Genomic DNA, 25048 nt, shown 5'->3' with positions numbered 1-25048 from the left:
AACTGCTACAATGTGAGGATAATTTATTCAAAAGGAATGACAGTTCTTGACACCGACAGGAAGTTTGATGTAAAAAAAGACATCTCTTCTATGTGAAAGAGTCTGCACTTTTACAGAGCTTTCACTTAAAAGTGCAATTGAAAAAAAAAGCTACCAGCTGTTGCAATGTTTGCTGCCCCATGTCAAATTTTGGTCCTAATATCCCTGGCTACTCCCCAGGCCGCCAGGCTTTGCAGGATGGCTCTCACATGGGAGCCTAGCAAGCCTGGCCTTCAATAATTTAATTTTTAGGGCAGCATTTAAGCTAAGAGCAGTCCTGCCAGTCTGCCTCTGTGAGAGGTCTGCGACAGCGATTTGAAATGGAGGAAGAAGGTAGAACATGGCTAGAAATTGTCATGAGGAGACTAATGACTAGGTACCAGCTCAAATGTTAATATTAAACTCTTAGGGTTGTTCTCCCTATTCAGCGAAACAGAAGCAGCTCCATTTCAATTCAGTAATATTTAAAATTAGGAAGTAGTTTCACTGCTTAAGCAAACAAATGGAAGCGATCGGGGATGGGGTGGGGGGGACTACCCCCTTCCTGGGAACCAAGACAGGATAATATTCAGGCATAATTCCAATTTATGTCAAACAACTTGCGACCATCCTCTTGAGTGGTTTTGTAAAAGTGGTGCTAATGTGTATAACCCTTCTAAATTTTTCTTTTTTCCCTTTAACATTTGTTTACCCCTTCACTGTGTCAGTCACAACACACCGCTCTTGAATCTCCCAGCTGGTCTTGACTTGTTGAATTTATTTTATGCTTTCACTCTTCTTTAATAAATACATTACTTGCAAGCAGTGAATTGAAAACAAAGCAAAAGAAAAACTACCATTAGTGATTGGACAGTTTCTTACTTTGTGTTACATTTAACTGTTCTTTTGACAGCCCAGTTTTTAAAGCCAGGTTCGTATGGAAATGCTTTCACTCCACTTGCACTGCTTTTGGAAATAGCATACTGCTTCATCTGTCTGTTTATTTTAGTGCATTCATAACACAACACAGTCAGCACAATGTCTCATCTCCACTTAGCAAAAGATTGCAAAGTACTCCTTGTCCTTTTTTTGAAAATGCAGCCATTTTTGTCAGCACCGGCCTTTAAAATCCGATTCAGTAATCCTTTGTCAGATACAGTTGCAATGCTAATGGTAGAATAATTAGTGCGTTATCCGCAAAACCTTTGAACTTTGGGCCCCTTTTGCATGAAGGACTGTGCAGTTGTTGTGGCCGTTCGAGAAACGGTCTGCAGCAGATATGTTTGCAGGTAAGTTTTCCTACGCTTCCGAACTGATAGTCTTCTCCATGGTGTTTGTGGTTGGAATCCATATTTGTTCATTTTTCCTTTTTTTGCATATACTGATTTAAGCTTTTATAACCAGACATTTCCTTACTTTTCCTTTTTTAATTTTTTTTTTCCATGTAGCCCTAATTATGTCCTGGGGGAGAGCCGGTAGTGTGGGAAAAATGTACACTGTTGTCTTGAAAAATACAGTGACGTGAAATGTCTTGCTTTACCGATATATCAGAACAAAAAATTAAATTTATACTTGATAGAATCTTTTTGAGGAAAAATGTATCCATGCAGCCAATATCTTTGGGAAGATTGTGTCTTTCAAGTTGATTCACCAAAGTTCTGCAAACTGTGTGGTCATTTTCTTCAATGTGGAGTGAGTGAAAACAACACTGCTATTCTGATTTCTGTTGACGACTTGGTTATTTAATTAAAGAAACCTGCAGCATATATATATTTTTTTTTTTAAAGATTCCATGTACCACTCAATGTTATGGATTCACAGCCTTTTATAATTCAGGATATTTCTGTGATATCTTGAGTTGTGGTTTGCCTTATGACAATTAATAATCAACAAATACATATCTGATTTTTATTTTTATTTTTCATGATTAGAAGGTGAACACGGTCCTAACCGAGAGTCCTTCTTTGAGGAGTTGACAGTTGGTCACTGCTAGTAAACTGGTAAACTGATCGATAAGGGATAAGCTGTCAGCTTTAGATGGTTACAAGGGTGCCGTTAGCACTCTTGTTCTTTGTTTGGGGGAAGAAATCTTGCATGAAAACATAATGAACTCCACGCAGAGCCCTGCTCAGGCCTATTTTCAAAAGCTGACACTTAATTGCTGCGTCAGTACTTTTCCACTTATTCTGAAATAGCTTTTTTTTTAGGAAGATGAGACATTATGCTTATTGTTTCCCCTACATGCACTAATGGTTCCTTGCTGTTAACTTACTGCTAGGCCTGTTTCATTCTAACATCTTAGTATTTTTGTTAGTTTACACGTGAAATGCATCACCCAGTCTGTGCTTGAGCTCATTTTATTTAATTGATTTTTTTTTTTTGTTTTACTAACCTCACTGTTTTTTCAGTTTAATATTGGCTGCATGCTAGTTTATATATATATATACATATATAAAAAAACCCAATCAAGTCTAGCCTGGATTTTGCTATGATTGTGTTTTGGTTTCTAGTGGTGGGGCAGTCTTGCACTTACAACTTACTCAGTATTATAAAAGCCTGACACACAAACAAAATGACTAAACACATTGTAGATTTTCTTTACGAAAAATCTTAAGTGGTGCTGTCTAGGTGATGGATATGATTGTATAAATAGCTTGATTTTATGCTTTTTACTGTCAATTTTTATTGGTACACTTTCTTTTCTCCCACATTGCTTTTTTTTTTATTTTATTTTAAACGTGATGCACAAAAGTTGCCCAGCACACCATCAGAAAGTGACCGTCCCCAATACCCCATCCCCCTGGAAAAATTCTAGCCAGCAATTTTTGACATTTGTCTTTCCCTTTTATTGGGCATATATTGCCTTTTCAGTAGCATTTTTTTGCATGCATATATATGTAGAAAATCTCTTGCTCATCACATGTTTAAATGTCAGCGGGAAGGGAAGAATATATTATTGGAATATTTTTGGTTTGTTTTCTCTGTTCTGTCTGTCAGGATAATATTGGACACCGCTTACTCCAGAAACATGGCTGGAAGCTGGGCCAGGGATTGGGAAAGTCACTGCAGGGTAAGTCCAGTAGCTTGTGTCTGAAACATTCAACACCAGCTTCAGTCTTTAACAAAATTATTTCTGCTTTTTGTTCCTAGATTAGATTTTCTTTCCATTATTAATATATCAAAAAAAAATGCACTGTTGAGTTTCATATTTAGCAATTTGCAAGTGGAAGCTGCTGCCTCACTTATTGGTACAGGTTAGACATGATGTGTGTGTGTCGTGTACGTGTAAGAACCACCGTGTTTGGCCTTTTTGGAGGGAGGTGAATTAACTGCCTACTTACTAACAGGTAGTTGTGCAGCTTCTAAAACTATAATGGTATTCTGCTGGCTGGATGCTTTGATATTAAAAGAATTAAAACCACAAGCTAGTTACGATGATCTGCGTGCATGTTTCACAGTGGTGTCAGAAGCCATTAGAAGGCGGGTAAAAGGGCCCACTGAAGACCGAAAGTGGTGGCAGAGGTTCTCATGGATGGGAGAGGCTCACTTCTAGTTTCTCCAGAGGGCTTTCATGGGTTTGACTTATTTCTGTTACCCAGCAGTCTATTTGTCAGGGATTTAGCAAATCTCCTTGAGATGCTGTAGTGCTAGTTGAACCAATGCACCTAGTCCTCATGCTGTCTTGAGCCTAAATTCTTCCCGTCACACCAAATCCCGTGATTTAAATTGAGCCAATGCTGCCCAGTTCATGTGGGTGGCTTTAGCCATTCCCCTGGCCAGTAGCTCCTGCTCTGCAGAGGCCCTAGCCAGGGTGAAAGCACACAACCACGTTATGTTGAGCAAAACCAAAGGTAGTGCTTCCTATCCGTTACTTCTTTATGAACTGCCTGTGTATATGGTGTCTGCCTGTGATACTGGGAGTGAGGTGCTCGGTATTTACAGCAGGCACGAGACTGTGCCCAGGCAGTTTCTGTAGAAACCTCTTGAAGTTTGAAACTCAAGCGCGTCCTGAGTTCCTCCGAGTAACTTACTCATGTTCCCATACCCTTAGTCTGAAGACCTGGGAGCTTGTAATTGGACTTCCATGCCCCTACAGTGAGCCCATTAGAGAGATAAGTATTTCTGTGCTGTGGAGGACTGTTGAGAGGTAACAACTTCTCTGAACTCTGGGAATGCATATTAATCTGTTGGACTACGGCACTTAACTTCTCAGACAGGACTGCGTTGGTGGTTAATGCTTCTTGCTTCCTCTAACATGGTTTCATTTGAAATCCTCTGGTTAATGCATGGCACTCTTACAGTCCTCTCGTGTCCCGTGCTGGTGCCAAAGCTCAGGACGTGGTTGTAGTTGTCACTTCTTGGGCTTCTGCTTTGGCATGGCATTCACTGGATGTGTAATTTGGTTTGTTTTCTCTTTTGGGTGCCCTGTATTGCTCTGTGCGTCACCAATGTGGAAACACGGAGACTTGAAAGAAGCTAAAGCCCTCTCCCAGCCCCAGCCGGATTCAAAAGCACAGCCCCGAGGGGCCCTGTGCCGTGTGGTGTTGCAGGCACTGACGTGACGGTGTAAACAGCAGATGACTGTACAGTCTTGAGTTTGGGGCAAGAGGGTGGTGTCACCGTGTCCTGAGGAGGAGCGAACTAGGGCTGCCTGTGGGGTTGATCAGGCATTTGCATTTGGATACTTGTCCAGATTTAGATTTTCCCACTCTGCATTTTGAAGCATTGAATCTGTACCATCTCTCTTACGTATTATTGAAGCTCTGGTGATTTGAACTGTCTGGAAGCTACAGACAAATCGTGGGTATGGGCTGTGAGGGTTTTCCTGCGTCTCCTGCATTTTAATAGAGATGCAGGAGTAAAAATAGCCCGTCTAGTTTAACCCAGGTAGGTGCTGAAACCTTCCTAATGTACGCTTTGGAGAGCGAGCAGGAATTGTGTAGTGCCTTTCACCTTCCGGAAGGAAAGCAGCGCCTGTCCATCTGACAGACAGACAAACAGCCTCTCTGGCTGAGGTGCCGGGGAGGCAGAGGATGCAGAGGAGTGCAGCTGCTCCAGTTCTGCTCAACATAAAGACATCAAGGGCGCTCCCTCTTAGTTACGAGCAGCTAGAGCCTGTGCCTGTTGCCTGCGGCATTAATGATGGTCATGTTGGAAGTGTTTAATTCATTATCCAGTGACCTTTTTACATGAATCTTAGATCGTACCAAAATCTGAATATAAGCTGCCAGGAGGGAAACGTTTGCATCTGATTTTAATCTTATTCTAGGAGTTTGAAGAGTGAAGTCACTTGATGTGCACTGAGAATGGAAGAGCAAAACAAAAAAGTTCTTCCCCTCTTCCACACTCCTTTCTTGCTCAGAAAAGACCAGGAGAGATTTCTGAAGAGATGTAAGAATAGCAGATGCAGAGCATCTCTGTTGTGAGCTCTACTTGCTTTGTGCTGTGCTTGAGCCTAAGACCTTAAACAGCCTACGGTTTAGAGGTACAGCAGAAGTAGAACCACTTAAGTAGGCTTTAGCTGTGGATATGGTATCTGACCTCCTGCAGAAGGCCTTTGCAACAAACCCTCAAAAACCTAAATTTTGGTTTACATATATGGAATTGATATTGCATTCATCTTTTTTCCATGCAGTTGACTTTAAAAGGAAGTTGATGAGTTCAGTGTGCTTATTTTTGTTATATAGCTTTTAATTCTAGATGTTCACCTGAACTGGGGCTCCCTTTTTCGTTTTGGTGAATCTAAAAGTTATGCTACATTATACTTGCCGGTCATAAATGCTTATTTCTTCTAGTAAGGCCGTTATGTTGTTGTTCAACAAGAACTTCACGCTGCAGGACTGTGCCGTTGTGATGGCTTCCTTTGCGTTAACTACCCACTGTGGATATAATCCAGCGGTGAGAGTGCTGAACTGTTTCTCTGGATGGTAGCTGGAATAGCCCAAAATTCACACTTGCCAATTGCTGGTGGTAAAAATCTGCTGTTGGTAGTACAAAGGTACCCAGCAGATTGGCTCATTCTCTGCAAAATTTCAGAAGCGGAGTAGTTTTGTACCTACTGGGGCTGCTGCCTTGCGGTGTAACTCTTGTTAACCATCGTAGCAGGCATCTTCGTAATGCTGGCGGAAGAGCTGAGCTACTTGGGTAAGACAGCAAGTAATCCATGTCCTTAATGACACAGCTGTCATAAGAGGAGCTGTTATTCTAACTGTCGCACATCTGCATCTTTTGTTGTATTTTAGATGCCTACTGAGTGGAGTATCAGACAGGGATAGCGCTGTCATCTCCGGCCATGTGAGTGCTAGAATACTGGTTTGGAGAAGCTCATAATGAATTCAGCAGAGTCCTTCCTCTGCTCATCTCCTCTCCTGATGTTTTTCACATTTTTTTCCACAAACAACTTGTGTTATATTTGGAAATGATGTTTCAACTTGCTAACAGCCAATGAGTATGAAAAAGCAGAAGAGGGGGTTGCCAGCTGACAGGGGACTTTTTTAATCTGGAAAGTATGGCTTGGGGAACCACTTTTCTATAGAGATTGTGTGGTGGTTGTGCTCTAACAAATGGGAAAATGGTGACTGTAGACCGTTTTCTCTTTGGAGGGAAACATGTGTAATTGATAATCTAGAAATCTGTGGCCTACTGAAAAAATAAAACCAGCAAAAGATGTGGTTAAAAACTGTCTGACCTTCGTGTGAAGTCCTGTGCTAAATGAGACTGAGGATTGTGAATAAATCGGAGGAGTTACATAAGAGTCAGAAGGGGAATGAGAGGGCTTGAGCGAAATCTTGAATTCAAATACTCTAATGCTTTCTTTTGGAATAAGTATTTCATATTAAGTTAAAGTATTATTATGGAAAGCATTGAGAGATTGACATGCAGAAGTGGTATAATTTTAATCATACGTTTGAAAATATTTTTATAAGCTCTTCACATTTTCTCTGTGTTTTCAATTTTTTGACAATTCTTGTTTTAAAAAAAAAAACCTAATTGTGCTGAAAACTTCTGTTTTCTCTCTTGGACTTGTGTGTTTAATATGAGGTAGTAGTACTCTAGAGGTATAGGTGCAAGACTAAAACCAGTAGTTTAATCTCATTTTAATTAGACTAGGGAAAACTGAACAGAGCAGGTGAATGCTATCCTTAGGAAAGACAAAGGCTATTAACTTGCTTTGCCAGAAAACACGGGAATATGTGACTTCATTTGATGCACTCAGGAAGAGGATAATGTGTAGGGGACACAGTGAAATGACCTAGCATTTCAGACTGGCTGATGTTTTAATTTGGCTCTCTTGAATCGGTCATCTAGCTCATTTGAGGAGTCGCAGCCAAAGAATTAGATTTCTCTCTGGGATGAGGTCAGGACTACAGTGTGTGTGCGGTGCGGAATATCTGATAAATCTGGACGGGGTAGACTTGATAGCTAAAAGCAAGCAGGCAGGCTTTAAGGGGTAGTTAATGCCCCCATCTCTGATATTGCTGAGCTAATTCACAGCCATCCGCCCGTTCTCATGGTTATCCCGCTGCTTCCGCTGTCGTAGCAGGGGCTGTGGAGGGAAGGAGGGTGGGCAGCCCCGAGGGGATGGTTTGCTGCAAATAGAGGTGGTTTGGAGAGTGCAGACCGGTCTGTTAGGAAGGTTTGTCTGATGTTCACTGGTCATACAGAAGGGACTCTCAGGAAGGATTGACCAGCTTTGGTGGACAGGTAGAACTCATACTTAGCTAGTCACCCCGTGAGTGAGTACTGGGTAATAACTGTAATTATTCAACACACTTTTCTAGATTTGCCTTTTTAAAGTCCTCTCTTATGGAAATGTGTTTGACTGCAGCCTTGACACTTCAAAAATTGCTCCAACACCTGTACGGAAAGCAGTTAAGTTTCCTTATACCACCAGCTATCTCCCTTCACACGTAGTGTGTAGTGTATATTTAATTTGATACATCTAAAAGCATTGATTTAATTCACGTTCCCACAGTACTCCCAAGACTGGGATTATCCTGGTCTTTTGTGGTATCTCGAAGTGAATCAGAAACTAGTATTTTGCTATGGCAACAGACGACATGTTTTTGTCATGGCATAGCTACTCTTAAGTATTTATATTGTTGAAATAATAGTTTAGATAATACAGAGTTTTCATGTAGAAATGGAATTGAGCCTTGAAACTTTATTTATGTTTGCTCGTGGGTTGTCTGTAGGGGACTAAGGCAGCCCTTTCATCACTTGATTGTTGTTGTGATGAAAATGTTACTCAGTGTGAAACTAAGTTAAGTTTCGAGGTGGATGGCAACGCCTTGTGGGATACTGTTTTGTACTAGTACTTGGGTTATCTCAGTTTTTCAGAAAACAGAAGCAGCAGGTGGCTATGCTTAGAAAAGGGAGGTCCCTTTTGGGGCAGTTAGGTAAAGCTACTGCTACTTCAGCTGTAGCCTTTGGTCCCAAAGAAATGCCTTCTGTTCCCTGATTCCTATTCCTATTTAGTAATAACTTCCCTTTTGTTTGCATATGTTTTTAGCAAAGTTTTGGCATCATTTCAGCATGACTATTCTGAAAGGCTGGTTGACTCTTCCTGGAGAGCAGCAATGCTAATGTAATGCTGCCGTGGAGGAGGCAGGCTGCCTGCAGTCAGAGCCGTGTTCACTGTCATGGGAGCTCTCGGCAGTGCCGTGTAAAGCTGTGAACCCCTTCCTGCATGCTGCTTCTCTTCCACTCAGGCTAAAAACAAAAAACCCTTTACAAATTGTCAAGACAGTGCTGTTCCTGTTGATCAAAGTGTGCTGCAAACTCACAGTATAAATTGTACTGGTGACACATAGACAGCAGCAGTTACAGGTGTGCATAAGAGAACTTTGACTTTATTTTTATCCTTTCATGAGCATATAAATTATCTAACAAGGTAGCAAAGTCAGGTATATCAGATTTGTTAGATAATGCTAGAATTCGGTTCCTCTAACTGTATTTTTGTTGCATGATTTTCAATTAAAAAAAAGCACAAGTGGATTTCTGCTCTGACTTGCAAATTCTGTGATGATAAATATAGTCATTGCTTCCCCCCCTTCAGTTATACTACGATGCAGTTCTTATTTGGCATGTTCTTCACTAAATCTGTTCAGACAAGCTCTTATTTTCCCTCTTGGTGTAAAGGCTGAGTAGAGTGAAAGAACAGAACCGTCTGAAAGGAACGCTAGATGTGCAGAGAGGAGGAGAGCCTGCAGGTGAAGAAGTGATCCTGTGGCTAAGGCAGGAAATATCTGTTCTCTGGCAGCCTCTGTGATAATTTTCATTTCTGAGATCAAGCTCAGTAAGAGTCACTATTCCAAGACTGTGTCAGGTGGCTGCGGGTGATGCACACTATGTTTTCTGGATGCCGGTTTCATTCGACGTGTGGGGAGTAATAAGTGGAGCTTTGACCACTCGAGCAACTGAGATCAGTCGCAAATGTGATCTCTTGGCAGCTGTGGCTTGGAGAAATAAGCTCAGGGTTTGAATTCCAGAGGTCTTGAATCCTGGCTCTGTCACCAGTTTGCCAAATGGCTTACAGCTAATATATTAATATATTTTTCCATTTGTTAAATCCTCTGATCTCACAAAGGCAGACAGAGTAGATGTTTGTCAGGCCTTGAGAACATGGAACAATGAGCATCTGAGAAAAACACCATGAGGAAATGAGGAATGTTATATATCTTTCTGGGTTTTGAAGCTTTGTAATAAATACAAGAAAATATGGGGGAGAGAGATAAAAATGTTTAACAGTGCCTTTATTCATCAAGTATGGAATGATTTGGCAGTCTTACCCAAGAAATAGATGTGAACACAATCTTATCTTCTTGTATCTTAACATGTCCTCACGGAAACATGAGTTCTGGCATAGACTAACGTTTCCACGCTTGTGTTTGCATCATAAATCATTGCAATAGTTTTAAGACTAATATTTTCATGTGAAGTTAGCTTTGAAAAACCTGGGTAATGTGGCTTTGAAAGCCTGCTATCATCACACCAATCTTCATTACCATGTTGACATCCACAAGACTGCAGACCTGAAGGAAGGGTTTACTTAGTGCCTCAGTCTCCTTTGGGGGAAGCAGTTGCCCCTTTGTTTGCTTTCGAATGTACAAGATCTTTCCTTCGATTACGGGTGATAAGTTTATGGGTTACTTGAGTGTGTGTAGTTGATGAAATCATCATTCTTTCAGTGACACATGCTTATTGTGACAGACGGCCTTCTCTTGGCTTAGTATCAGGCTTTATTGCCCTTGTGTTCATATAATGTTAAAGCAGTTTTATTAAACTGTGAAAGATGGGTGCATGGGAAGCAAGTAGTCATGGCCATGCACAACCTGCCCCCACTCTTGCAGTGTAGCCTTAAACCAGACAGGGCTCTTCAGCCCTTTCCACTTACTGAGATGGAGTAAGACAGAGACTCTTATCTCTGATTTCTATTCAAGATCAACCGAGATTTATGTTCTTGCTCTAACATCTTCCATGTTGTTCTTTAATACCAGTCATCATTTGGGTTAGGGATGTTTTTTGACCCAGACTCCGCTATATGCCTTCCCTTGCAGAAGTTCAGGGAGCTTTGCTTGGTTTTCTGCAAGTGTCACCCTTGGCTTGTGTGTCTAAGAAGTTTTGAGCTCCTGTTAGAAGTTTTCCATGTGACTGGGGTGTTTGCAACTTGTCTTTTGCTTGTCATTTCTCTCCTGCTTAGTAAGGATTAAGTTCACAGTGCAGTTCTTGTGTACTTGGAAGGGAGTTTCTTCTCACTGGGACTTGATGCTTGTTGCTGAGAATGATAGACGTTTCAGACTTCGTTTGAATCTCTTGATTGTTTGTGACCCCTTCCAGAAATCGGACATAAACAGGATGAGCTTGCAAATCTGATTCCCAAAGGAGACCAGGGTAGAAGGTTGCCCTCGTTTGTTTTTTTTGCTTCTTGCAGCGATCAGAACAAGCTTGATAATGTAGCTTCATTTTTAGCCAGCAAGGAGCCTTACAGAGCATGCCAAGGCTTGTTTACCGGTAAAAATTACTGGATCTCCTCGTCCTCTCCTCTTTTGATGTACTGAATGAGGAGTCTGAATTTTCAACGTGACAGCTGTTGGGCTATTGAAATGTGCAATAGACCCAGGAAAGTGTTGAGAGCTTGCAAAATCCTTATCTTTGAAAATGAAACTCGTCCACGACCTCAGCGACTCCTCCCTCTCTCACGTCTGCACAGAGGCAGTGTAGTTGGATGGCAGTCATGCCCTCTATCTGTGACGCATTGCTGTGGGCGTTGATACCTGACTCCAGGCACCTATTTACCTTTCACAGCCCTCATTGGGGTTTGTACTGCAGGTGACTAAACAAACTGACCCTTATCCACCAGAGCAAATCCAGTGATATGACCATGAAACTCCCCAGTGCTGCCTTCACACAGCTGTGTTTCTAATCTCTGCGGCAGTCCCTTTCCAAGAGCAATTAAAACCTCCTAGAGGGTTGTCTCTTACCGTGGTTTTGTTTTTGGTTGTAACAAAGATAGTGAATAAATAAAAATCCTTTGTGCTCAACGAGATCATGTCCTGTTGTTTGTATCCTCCCGAGACTCTTAGTTCGTGAAATTCCGCTCTGATGAAGAGCGTGATATCAGTCAGTCCTCTAGGATTATATCCCACAAAGCTTGTACCCACGAGGAATTTCTATTAAGATTGTCAACATAGTGAGCAGGATTAAGGCTGTTCTGTTACCTCTCTGGTGCTTACATGCTATGCATAAGTGATACACTGAAATATATTTGATTGAATTATATTAATGTATAATTTCGGGGGTACATCTTTTTTTCAATGGGAGCACCCTGTTCTTTCTCTCTCTTTAAACAGACCTTCAGAAATGTCTTGCATCTATTGCAGTGCATGACATTGCTGGAGGGAGGAGTTCTGAATCTGCAAATTGTCGATGAAAACTGTTTTCTGTTTTGACTGTTTAAAAAAAAAAAAGATAAAATGTGCACTAGTGTCGACAACGCCAGCGTTTCTAGACGGGCTCAGATGGCAGGTCCATCTGGTGCAGCGTCCTGTTCCGAAGAGCAGAGCAGCATCTACCCGCTGTGTCCAGAGACGGAGCACGCACCCTGCAGCTGGCAACTGCGAAACGATAATCCTCCACGTACAGCACGACTTGGTGTCTGATACGAAAGCCCTGAAGCGTTAGGATTAACTGTTTTCCCAAGATTTGTTAATATATAGCACTGCTGGCAAAGTATTTGCTCGTATCCAGTAACTTTGTGCAATTAAAAAGGAGTGAATTTGGAGAAGGCTGCCCGGCAAGGTGCTGCCTGCAGTCCGCCTCCTCCCTGCCGCTGGCAGATCCCTGGGCAGGCGCGGGGCTCTAGGAAGGGGGGCGGCTGTCGGGGTGTATTTGGGGGTGAGCAATTTTTCACAAGCTGGGAGAAAGGTTTCCCCATTTCTTTGGGAAGAGGAAAGCAAAACAAGTATATCTGGTCAGTTTTGAAATCTCATTTCATTTCTGAATTAAGGAAATAATTACAAACTTAATTTACTTTAAGAGATTGGATTTTCTAAGGTGTGACTCTTGTTTGTTTGTTTTTCCCATCCCGCTGGAGGTTTATGCTTTGTCCTCTCCACAGAGGTTTTCTCCTTGTGTGGAAGTGTTTTATACAATAACCCTCTCTGCTTTGGGGTTTGTAGCTTGTGTAATGTGACCAGTCTGTAAAGGAAAGTTTGTTACGTGGTTCAGAAAGAAAATACACTTTCTGGGGTGCAGGGGGATGGGGCGCGGACACAGCTTTGTGTGTTCTTCATGATTTACCATAGGGGGGGGTTAGCTGTTGATGTGGCAGTGCTTGCAACCCTGCATAGTGGCATGAAGTGTGGGAATTCTTGCCCTTTCTTGAAAGCTCAGTTTTGCCCTTCAAAGTATGTCGGTGTACCCGAAAAGGGTAGCAGGAACCCTAAACCTGGGAGTCCCGCAACATCCGAGAACCTCATTTACATGCTGGTAAAGATCCCATTGTGATGCACAGTAGCTCTGGAATAAATTTTCTTGAGGAAGTTCTTTAAAAGGAGAACTTGGAGCTTAAAAAGTCCCATTTTCCCCTTTGGCTGTTCTCCATCTTCCGCCCAGCCCGCTTGGCAGTCAGCGGGGCGAGAGGTGGCCCTTTGGCAACACAGAGCCTGTTCCTTTCCCTCAGCCGTAGTGGCTTTCCGAGGACGTGGAGCGAGGCTCCCCCGGCCCCGATGACCCACTGCCCAGCGCTTTGCCTGGCAGCATGTCCTGCTGCCCCGGATGGAGCCACGGTTTGGGTGGTGGGGATGGGCGCTGCTGCCCGTAGCTGTGTTACGTGCTCAAAGTGCTCAGACTTGGCACTTGTCGGCTGGATGTCACACTAGGCGGCTTGTGCTGGCCGGCCGCTGTGGTATTTAATTTGTAATGAAATAATGGTTAAGTTTAAAACAAAGGCATCGCTTTTTGCATTGAATATTCTCCTCTTACCTGAAAACAGAGCTCCTACCCAAAATATTTTTAATTGCCTTAAGGTCCTGATTTGTTTCCTTTTTAAACTGCCTGCTTAAATGTGCCTCAGTGCCTCTTTTAAATTGGGCCGTCACCAGCAGCTCAACCTCTTCCAACACCCAAAAATTTCAGGTTGCGAGCGCAGCTCTGAAAACAAATAACTGCTGAAAATCTACCCGCTCCCTGATTCCACAGGGCAAAGCATGGTGATGGGGTGGAGGGGTGAGGAAGAAGCCTCATATTATTTTTTTTTAACCCATCCTACCTGCCTACTACAAACGGCCTATTTTCTGCCCCTAATGGTTTCTGCCTAACAAATGGTGTTTCTTTTTTACAGCGTTATGATCCTGGACTTGTTGTGGTGATGGTAAACTTAGCAGTGGTAATTTTTTATTTTCAGACTGAATTACTCCTTTTGTCATCAGTGCACCAATATGTTAGGCTTACTTTCTCTGTTGTAGCCATCATCCTTCTGCTTGGTCTTTCATTTTCCTTTCCTTTCCTTTCTTTATGCACACTTGTCTGATCCTTGTTCATTAAAGGGTATTGCTAAGAAGGGATGTTTCTGTTTGTGTTAGAACTGCCAAAATCAGTGTAAACATAAATTTCTAATACTGTCCAAACTTGATTTTTCCCCAACATGATGGGCACTAGCACTTGCTACTGCAATTTCCAAATAGATTTTGAAAAAAACAAACCCAAAACTTTGACTGCCTTAGAAGGCAAAAGTACTGATGCATTGTTTGTACGCAGGGGTTTACCAGGGCAATGAGGCTGCATCGAAAGATCTTGATTGCTGGAGAAACAAACAAATTAAAAAAAAAAAAAACAACAAACAACAAACCCCAAACCAAAACAAAAAGAAAAAAGCTTGGAAAAAAAAAAAATTGTTGGCACTTGCTGCCAGCCATTCCATTTGGGTTCACCACTTACCAGTAAATCCCTGGCTGAGACGTTATGAAAGTGATATTGCACTTAGGAAGTCATTTTTATAACCTGTCTTTAATTTGGTCCTTTTGCTAAAAATTGCAGTCACTGCTTACTTTATTATACCATTGGGCGTAAGAGAAACATTTTCAAACGGAGAACGCTTAAAATACCCAAATGAAAGCTCAATTCAAAATATTATTTTGGATCAGCATGATAACTATTTTTGGACTTGGTGAATATATGCCTGTCAAATTTATGGGCATATAAACAAAACCATGAAGCGATTAATTAAATGGACTTGTTTCTGAAAGAAAAACACATGCCTCTGTACTTTAAGAGTTAAAAAGACACAAGTCTGACCAGAGTAGGTTCCCTTTGGGGACTCTGTGGAGCCTGAGATCTGTGGACTGTCGCTTTTGCAGGAGTTAGAGAAAGCTGATATTGGAGAAGAGAGAAGTTGATGCCTATACAGGTTTTCTGAGGCGGTTTTAAAGACTTTAACCTTTTGCGCATGTGGATGGCAATGGAATATTTTTGGCTTGATTAAAACCTGTAGATCTTTTAGCCCAAAGGTATAATATATGTGTATGTGTGTATAACAAAACAGTTGTTTACACCAAAACAAGAGCAATAATAAGGGAAGTAAACATTCTGTTTTTTCACTCAAGGTATGCACCGGATAAGGTAAGTACTTTTTCAGTGGGCTTACATCACAACGAACAGCGCGAGTTGTGATGTAAAAAGAATAATAATAATAATTAAAAAAAAAAAAGCTGTGGTAGTAAAGTGCTTGTCTGCCCCATTTTGCTTCGTTTGGCTGGTTATGAGTGGATTAAAGATATGTTTAAAAAAAAAAAAAAATCTCCAGCATAGTTTGATTAGTTCAAAGTCAATTTTCTTCGCAACTAGTCCTTTTCACAGCTTACAGAGGACACAGCGAGTGCTAGAGCATCTCTCCGCAGGAGCTGGGGAAGCAGGTGCTTGACCACCTGGCCTGGACCGGGCGGTTGTTTTGGACGAAAGAAGTTTGGCTTCTGTGCCATGCTTCTCAGTCAGCTTTCCTTACTCTTGGGAAGGGACAAAAGTTGGCGGGAGGGAGGCTTCCACATCTTTTAAAGGAAAGTCCTAATCAATTCTTAATGTGGTAGAGCAGTAAAATGTATTTAACGGCTTTTTCACTTGCATTAGAAGATGAGGAGAATGTATTGCCTGATGTGGAAGCGTTGAGGAGAAGGATCATTTGTCAAGTCCTGTTAACAGCCCTGCCCTAGGACTTGTCATGGTTGAACATTAACCACGGGTATGTTTTATGTGACCAGTTAATGTTCAGAAAATACCATTCATCAGTACTCGGGGTGCATTTAACTGTAACCGGTTTGGAGCTGAGAAGCAGATTTGGCTGTAAGCTGTGAGAATGGCTTGTGTTTGGTTCACTGTAGCTTTCTGGTCTCTGCACTCCAAGGCAAGATCTCTAACCACCCAAACCCAATGTGTAAAGCAAGCTGTGGCGACAGACCGGCTGCTGACCGCCTCTGTCTGTGTTCCTCTTACAGGGAGGACAGATCCCATCCCTATCGTCGTCAAGTACGATGTCATGGGCATGGGACGGATGGAAATGGAGGTAAGCTCGCAAGGCTCTGGCTCCTGCCCTGCACCCTCTCACTCCTTGCATGGCTCTCGGGGAGTTGATAGGGAAGAAATTTAAAAGTGAGAATTTGTGCATCAAAGGTAAAGAAAAACTTGCTCTTAAATCAACACAGTAAGAAAACACTTCTCAAAATACATACTCTGTTTACCCATGGGTACCTGAGTTCTGAGGTCTGGATACTATCTGAAATTCCTGGGCTTTGTGATTTCACTTCTGCAAAGCTGAGGCTGCTGCTGGCAGTGGATGGGCCTGCCAGGAGCCTCCATCTCGGAAGGATTAATGAACCATTTTGCGTGTGGGTTACACTGTGGGATGACAAAAGAGGGAAAGTGAAGCACAGTATGCAAAGATTCTGTTTCAAACCTTATCTTTTTAAAATCACACATTCTGGCAGTCTCAGTAGTGCAAAGTATTTATGGGACAAATTGCATCTCTTCTCCCCCCCCCCTTTTTTTTTTTAAAAAAAAAAAAGCTCGACTACGCCGAAGATGCCACTGAGCGGAGGCGTGTACTGGAGGTGGAGAAAGAAGACACCGAGGAGCTGAGGCAGAAATACAAGGTACTGAAACAGGGGCATTAACATCAAAGTTCCCGTGGGCTGAATGGGAGAGGATTTGTTCTGATAGGACAGAGCTCTTCTCGTTAGGCTGTGGTAATGGTAGTAGGAATTAAGTATTCTTGTTTTTTGTCATTGTTGAGATTATTTATATTTTAACGAACTGGTTATTCACTTCCTGGAATTAACCTTGATGTTTGTTTAGCTGCTTAAGAGCTACAGGATAGCAGCAGAGCTTTCCTCTGTGTGCTTTGCTCCTGTTCTGGAAAGAACAGTCCTAGGGTAGAGCAGAACATTTCCTTCCCTAGACCCAGGGCTGCCAAATTTTTCTAGTGAACCTGCCACGTTGTCAGCGAAAAATCTGCAGATGCAAATGTTAGATGGGCAGTTGTCAGCTGGAAGTGGAGTAGATCTTCTGTTGTTACTGAGCAAGCAGTAAGTAGTGCATTATGATACTGTTGCATAAATCCTGCTTTCTTTGAAAAGGTAGGACATGGCTCCAGTTTTGAGAAATCGATGGGCTGCATCTCTTTGGAAGAATTTCTCAGGCAGCATTAAAAAAAAAAAAATATATATATATATTCTGTATTTCCATAGGGTTTACAAAACCTGTGGGGTGTTTTGTAAGCCAAAGACTGTTATCTTTTAATGAAAAAAGTGGGCCATCATATTGGCATTGATCTTGACATGCTGGAGCATACTTGGATTAGCTGTAACAGAGTTCTCTGTGGAGACATGGTCTTTGCTAGTCTGTTAATCCACTCTTCACTTACCAGCCTGTAAAGCACATCAAGTCTTAGGAAGGCCCGCTTGTTTAATTGTCCTGAGATTTGAGAAGTACCGAGGTTGAAGAAGAGCCCTAGACATTAGAATAAAGTGCCAGGTTTGCATAAATTTTAATTCTTTGAGGAACAATCACAGAATCATAGAATAGTTTGGGTTGGAAGGGACCTCTAAAGGTCATCTAGTCCAGCCCCCCTGCCGTGGGCAGGGACATCTTCAACTAGGTCAGGTTGCTCAGAGCCCCGTCCAACCTGACCTGGAATGTTTCCAGGGATGGGGCATCCACCACCTCTCTGGGCAACCTGGGCCAGTGATTCACCACCCTCATGGTAAAAAATTTCTTCCTTATATGTAGTCTACATCTACCCCCCCTTTAGTTTAAAGCCGTTCCCCCTTGTCCTGTCGCAACAGGCCCTGCTAAAAAGTCTGTCCCCATCTTTTTTATCAGCCCCCTTTAAGTACTGATGGGCTGCAAGAAGGTCTCCCCGGAGCCTTCTCTTCTCCAGGCTGAACAACCCCAACTCTCTCGGCCTTTCTTCATAGCAGAGGTGTTCCATCCCCCTGATAATTTTTGTGACCCTCCTCTGGACCTGCTCCAACAGGTCCGTGTGTGTCCACGCTGCTTTGGATGCAGCCCAGGATACGACTGGCCTTCTGGGCTGCGAGCACCTATTGCCGGCTCATGTCCAGCTTTTCATCCACCAGTACCCCCAAGTCCTTCTCGGCAGGGCTGCTCTCAATCCCTTCATCCCCCAGCCTGTATTGATACCGGGGTTGCCCCGACCCAGGTGGTGATAATGGAAAAGTAGTTTCAGTTCCATTAAAATTAAACATAACCATGGCAAATGTAAAATTGCATTTCACCGCTTCAACAGTTAATACCGGAGGCAGTTTATTCAGCTACAAAAATATATAGCCTCCTTTCCTGATTTTTTTTTTTTCTTAAGTTGAGATTTTGACTTGCTTGGCAAGTGAATTGCTGGTATATTTGTTCATTTAAAAATAAAAGCCATTGTAATGACTTTTAAAGCTAATTACTAGTTTGGAGCTGCACGCAGTTAATGATCTCTTCTGGCACACTTTAAAGTACAAGTGTGCTCTTAAATGGGCTTATGCAGCCGGTGCTGAACAATTCCTCTGCGTCCAGGTGCATGTTCTCTTGAAGATGTTTTTCCTTTTTGTTGTTTTTAATCTCCTGCTGGGCAGCATGCTGCTTACACGCTACAAAGGGAGGGTTTGGCCGTGACGTTGGCCATTCTCGGGCAGCATGTGGCCGAAAGCCTGGATCCCTTTCTGCAGCAAGCCCCCAGCTGCGATGCTGGGCATCTTCAGACAGCAGCTGTTGAGCACAAAGTATTTCTTCGTTTCAGAGTGGTTGGTAGGAGCTCTTGTGTGAATTGCATGTAATGATGTTTTTGTCTCAGGTCTGCAGTGTGATTTATGGTAAAGTTCTTGGGTTTTGCAATTGTCTTTTCAAATGCAGTCGAACGTGCGTTGCTTTCAGACTGTTTTGTCTTCCTGCCATTATTCAGCACAGATTTTTTTTTTTTCCAGGAACTCTGTGGAGCAGTAGCAGTCTCTCCCAACTCAGATGTGTTTTTATTAGCATGCTTTATCGTTAGGCTCTTGCATTTCTGTATTAATCTGTGAAAATCTCTGCAAGCGTAATTTTTTTTCATTGCTCCGCAGGAGTCCATTATGTAATTGCCAACTGTGGCCGCATCCTGATTAGCCATTCAGTGAGTCTCAAAGGAATTTCAGATAACTGCAACCAAGAAGCAAGCAAGAAATGTTCTTTAATTCCCCTCTTTTGTATAGATTCTGATCACTCAAATGGCTGTGTTTTCATTGTTTAGCCACAGGATGCTTTCTGAAAAAAAACCCCTACACATGGTGCAGGAAGCTTGTTCAGGGTTTCAGAGGAACCTTAAATGTCATTGTTCTGTGGATCTCATGCTGCTCTGTTTTCCTTTCTTCTCTTCCTGGGGACCTGCTTCAGGCTCAAAGCTCTAGATAGTTTTGTTGATTCCCCCCCCCCCCCCCCCGCCCCCTTCTTAACAAGGGCCTCTGGTAATAGGTAGAAGCAGGAACTTGAAATAGATTTTTTTTTTTTTTTTTTATGTAGAAGGTAAACAGTGCTTTAAATTGAGGAAAAAAAAAACTTTTAGCAACAGAATTTTTCAGATTCCCCCCAGGTGTTGGAATTTTTTACATGAATTTTGCATTATAGAAAACATGCTCAGCAATATTATTTTAATGTAATTTTGATGTGGTAACTGGGAGATAAACCATATTGCCTTGAACAAGATCTTAAATAAAAAGAAAAAAGCTTTCATAGTATATATCTTTTTTTAAATGTTTGCTAGCTCCTCTTGCTAATGCAAGGAAATTTCCCATAAGAAGTTTGTATTGAAGACAGAAACTCTTAAACTCTTAAGAGGTTTTTTTTTCTCAAATGTTAGGCTATTTTTCTTATATAATTTCTCTTTATTCCAGTTGAAATGCATATGGTAAATAGCTATATGGGGTATGCTGATATTAGTACAGCGTACTTTGTAATACAGCATTTGTAGCTTTTTTTTTTAGTATGTGTCAGCGCTTCCATCTTGTTGAAGTAAACCTTCCCCAGCTTGCTTGTAAAGAGTGGCGATGTTTTATTAATTTTGCTGGTGGGATTGTAATTGAAACGACCTGGCTAGAGGAAGAAGTTGCTTAGCCCTGAGATGAGTGTGTGTTTCAGCATCAGATGTGTTTCAGAGCTCCCCCCGGGTGCTGAGCCCCCCCAGGTCTGCATCGGCTGCGGCGAGCCGCACAGGCTCACTTCCAGGCACTGGGACTTCAAGCCATTACAGCCACTTGAGGGACTGGGATTTCCACGGAGTCCCAGAGCTTTTTGCCACTGCCAATCCAAAAGCTGCTACTTTTCCTTATAGCAAAAGAGGGGAGGACATGACTGCTGCCAATTTAGACACTTCACCTTTGCTTGGAGGTTTGGTTTTGCACCTATACAAATGTTGAATTACATCAGAAAAAAATACTGTCTGCAACCTCTAAGGTGATCTCCCTCCCCCTCTTTTATTAAATGGCAACTCCCTGTACCCACGCCCAGTGTAATCGTTGTGTTTGAGCTCAGCTTAATGGACAGCACTGCTCCTGGGAAGATTTCACTAACTGAAAAAATTACACTGAAGTGAAATAGGCTCAGCGGTTTCTGAACTGTGCTTTCCCAGCCGTGGATCTGTGTTCCTCCCTATTGAATTGCAGACAAACTGCGATCAAGCAGACATCTGTTAGCACTCAAAATGGAGGAAGTATCAGCATTTAAAGTTCCAAGATTCTGTTCCAAAAGCAGTGATCTTCCTCGGTTTGATGCGTATTTTGTGCATCTTACACGAGCAGGCAGCTGCCAGTTTGTTTATGTGTTGGCTTGAGGCTTTGAACCTCTCTTTTTTTTATCTCAGACAATCCGGCAGGCTCTCCTCTTGCAGCCGCAACTGCCTTCCTGCCACCAGCACTAGATTTTTTTTTTAAGCAGTCTCTTTTTACTGATACCTGTGCTAATGACAAGATTATGTTCTATGTTAGGAAACTGGGTCAAGGCTAGGTTGGTAGTATTGCAAAATTATCCTTCGTACCTTTTAATTTGCAAAGACTGGTCAGCTTAATAAGTATAATCATTGGTGTACACTAAGGTTTCTTAAGGACTATTTTCCCCTAAAGGGCTAGTTCATCATCTTCCAGTTTGTTTTACAGGAAGTTTAACAGAAGCATTTTTTGTTAATTTTGCAGGATTATGTTGATAAAGAAAAGGCAATTGCCAAGGCTTTGGAAGACCTCAGAGCAAACTTCTACTGTGAACTCTGTGACAAGCAGTATCAAAAGCATCAAGAGTTTGACAACCACATAAACTCTTACGATCACGCTCACAAGCAGGTAAACAAGTGTTGATAGCGCAGTTCATCAATTTTATATTCATTGCAGCGGTCTTGTTTGTGGTTAGTATTTTGAATTTCCCCAGTGTATCTGTTTTCCTTATAGCCCCAGGGATAGATGTTTTATGTCACTGGTTAAGATTCTTATGCCCACCATACATTTAAAAAAACCCCAAAACAACAAACAAAAAACCCAACTCACTGTTAGCATCAAGGAGCCCAGTTTTGAATGACCCACGGGCAGGAATGGGCTGCTGCTAAACTGGGAAGAGTACGGATGGATATGGGTGGCTCCTAGTTTGCATCAGCTTTTAACATAGTACAACTTTGGAGACTGATATGCCATGTGTGTGCATTTTAATACCTTAGTCTGCGTTCTGTCAAGTTACTGAAAACGGACTAGGAAATAATGGGCTGTGTCAAAGGAATCGTAAAAAAGGAGCACTTTCCAAATTCTGTAACCCTCAGGAGAAGGTGGATTCAGAATCTCTGTGGAACTGGCTTTGGTCCCAAGATGGGGACGTACCGTAGTATCTACATGATACTTCATACTGCACAGTAAATAATAAAAGTTCATGTGTTAGCCTGATCTATTTGACCATTTGAAGCTGCTAAATGAGATGTAAATGTACGGCAGATAGCAGTGTTGTGCTCATCTAGGGATGAAATTGCTCAAAGGAGGTTTTTTGATATTCCTAGCCATAAATTCTAACAACACAATCATTAAAATGCTGGTAACTTCTGCAGGATGTGCTGTAGAGTACTAGATCTTGCAAAATAGCAGTGAAGCAACAGTGTAAAAACAAGAATACGGCATTACAGAGTATGATTTTTTTTTTGTGTATTAAGTATAGGATGTGGTAGTTCAAAGTAAATTCACTAAGGGAGTTTCGACAGGAAATCTCATGGCAGGGCAGTTTCTGTTTGAGTACTGTGGTGAATTGTGGTTTAATAGAGTTAAGAGCAGAAATTCATTCATTTACTTTGTATTGGGAAAATGGGCTGCTTTGACCGAGCTGGTGGCACAGTCGTGATACCCGATAGCGGTGTACTTCATCTAAAGTTTTCTATCAACGTGGTTGAAACTTGAGTGCAATTACATGCATCTGTTTGTAATCCAGGTGGAAGGACCTGTTTGTGTCACATTCTTACAGCGTGGTGATGCAGTATGATTATGTCAACTCCTGTTTAAAAGCCTTGGGCGATTAATAGGGGGACTGACATGAGGTTGGCAAGGCTGAGGGTTTTCCTAGCATCTAGAGATGCTGTGGAAGAAACAAACCTGTGGAAAGCAACCACCCCTCATTGGTATAAAAGGAGTCATCAGTAGGGGCGCAAGAAGAGGGACCTGAAAGAAAAATGTCTTGGGAACACACAGGGTGGCGTAATCTTCTCATCGGTAGAAAGAATTTGGGGGTTGCTTGGTACTGCTGATCATTTTTAAAGGAATTGATGTTCTTGGATAACTTGCATCCATTGCAGTAACTTCAGGCAGGCTTTGGAGAAAATGAGCCTTCAAACTCTCGCTACATCACCCAGCATTAGTTTCTAGTTACACAGGGATTTAAACAAAGAAGCAATCATGCTTTGCTTAAGGAAAAAATTGCTTGTCCAGCTTTATGTCTTGCAGAAATGTGTGTCACCCTGTTGGGTCAGTGTTCAGTAAGTGAACTTGAAACTACCTAGAAATAATGAAGGTAAATTTGCATAAGTAACACTATCTCACTTCTGTTGTTCATTACCGCTCAAGATAGGCTTATTTCTAACAGTCTATTCTAAATGCTGAGGTACTTATAAAAAAAAAATAATGCTGTGCTTTTCATAATACGTTGCACGTTGATGCTTCATATTTTGCCTCTTTGGACAAGAAGGCAAGGTTACATAAAGGGTAACAATTGTTTTGAGGAAAAACATAAAGTATTCTTAAAAGTAGGCTAATCAGTAGGCTTTCTTGGAAAGATGAGACATTATGGTACCCTAGATAATTACAGCAAACCAGCTTGGTATATATTATCTGCAATGTTTTGTCTTCTCAGCAGTAATTCTTGAGGCAACAGTGCTTCATTTTTGCCTTTTTCTTCGCTTGTTGAGCAGATTTCCATGGGATCATTTTTGCTTTTAAGTATTTTTAGTTACACATACCCACGACATTGAAGTGTTTGCTTATTCCTTCTGTGGCTCAGTGAGCATTAGGCTGTCCCTGTGAATAGATGTTCCATCCTCAGATCCCTTTCCGCTCCCGAGTTATAAAGACACTGTCTTGTATTCCAGGAAGGAACTCAGGATTATTGCGAAACAGGGACGATAGGTAAGTGTATTGATCCCTACCGGATAAATTTTGGACCCACCAACTTGTCAACACCAAACAATTAAAGGGGAGGTTTTATTATCATTATTTCCTGACTACACTGGTTTCATAGAGCATTCGGATGTGTCTGAATTGACCTCAACACCCAAGTTTCTATCCAAAAAGCAGTATTTCTAGATTACCTTAACTGGGAAAATAATCTTCAATTTATTATCACAAACCATTGGCCTGTTTAAGTCATTGTATTTTAAACATCTTGTTGGAGGTGTGCAATGTTGTTCTCTAGATTTTTTTTTAATTAGGTTGATACTTGAAATGAGAAGTACAGATGTTTCAAAGAACAGTAACCCTATCTGTTCACCAAATGGTCAGTCCCTCTCAGGGGAAGCCAGAGGACTAAAAGCAACTTGCGTTCATACAGATGGCACTGTAAGAGGAAAAGTAAACTCGGTTCCCTTAAAGATCCTTCAGTGAGCAACTGAAAAAGGCTGTAACCATAGATGTCATAGTTTTTTGTTCCCTGGAAAGCTACTGATATCTTTAATGGGTTTTTTTTTAAGCTGTAAGATCTTGAGCCTGGCAACTAGAAGGACTGGTAGCTTATGAAGGGCCCCCGCCTCTGATGTTGCACAGTCCTGACTGTCAACAGAGTAATAATAATTAACAGACAAATGCAAAAGGAGGCAAATGTTGAAAGAAAACTTCTTCTGCAGCTACCGAGGAACTTGGGTAGTGAAGATGGATCCAGTGTATTTTCGTGCTGCTTTCCTGCAGATATGTGATGTGCAGATGCTTGAGAGCTCCCACAGTCCTAGAATACTCTGGACTTAGTAGGAAGGTATCCTTAGGGCATTATGTGTGAGTGGGCCCTTAATTCAGTTTTGGGTTTTGACATCAAGATAGAATACTTCATGTTAGATTTGCATGAAGATGAATGTGGGTCACCTTACCTGGGGTTGTGCCCAGTTTGTGTATTCATATCAAATAAACCTAATCTGTATTGTATCACTTAGAGCAGCCTCCAAAAATTGTTACAGTTGGAATTATCTTACATGTAAGTAATGTAGCATTCACAGTCAGCTTTTACTGTTTGGGTTTTTTTTTTCCCTTCGTCCAAGACTTACTTACAGAATCTCGTATACGGTCACCTCTTTCCTGCTAGTATGCCTGATGAAGGGTTGAGCTATTTACTGAGTCACTGACCCAACAGAACAAAAACATTCACCTTCTGAATTTAATGCGAAAAACAAACGTGTTACTGTGTGAACTTTTGCCAGGTTAACTGTGAGAACACTAACCAGTATTGAAATGCAGTCTTTTATGTAGCTTTCATTTTATTTATTTCTAGATGTGTGGCGTTTTGGAGG

The 25048-nt window shown here is 41.8% G+C and overlaps 1 protein-coding gene across 3 annotated transcripts in view; it reads left to right on the top strand.

Annotated features, from left to right (window-relative positions):
- The window catches only part of GPATCH8 (G-patch domain containing 8), a 58868-nt gene that overhangs the window by 21370 nt on the left and 12450 nt on the right, over positions 1 to 25048 (top strand). Inside the window, exons 3-6 of one of the 3 annotated variants that reach the window (XM_076356889.1) lie at positions 3016 to 3088; positions 16008 to 16075; positions 16575 to 16661; positions 21231 to 21374. In XM_076356889.1, the coding sequence (XP_076213004.1) occupies positions 3016 to 3088; positions 16008 to 16075; positions 16575 to 16661; positions 21231 to 21374 (372 nt within the window). Of the gene's footprint in view, positions 1 to 3015; positions 3089 to 13884; positions 13907 to 16007; positions 16076 to 16574; positions 16662 to 21230; positions 21375 to 25048 lie in introns of those variants that run through there. The other 2 variants (XM_076356890.1, XM_076356891.1) reach the window with 2 other exon arrangements.

The sequence above is a fragment of the Aptenodytes patagonicus genome, chromosome 20 (genome assembly GCF_965638725.1).
Source record: "Aptenodytes patagonicus chromosome 20, bAptPat1.pri.cur, whole genome shotgun sequence".
NCBI classification, from domain to species: domain Eukaryota; kingdom Metazoa; phylum Chordata; class Aves; order Sphenisciformes; family Spheniscidae; genus Aptenodytes; species Aptenodytes patagonicus.
Note: the sequence above shows the minus strand (reverse complement) of the source record. Positions and strands in the feature narration are given on the sequence as shown.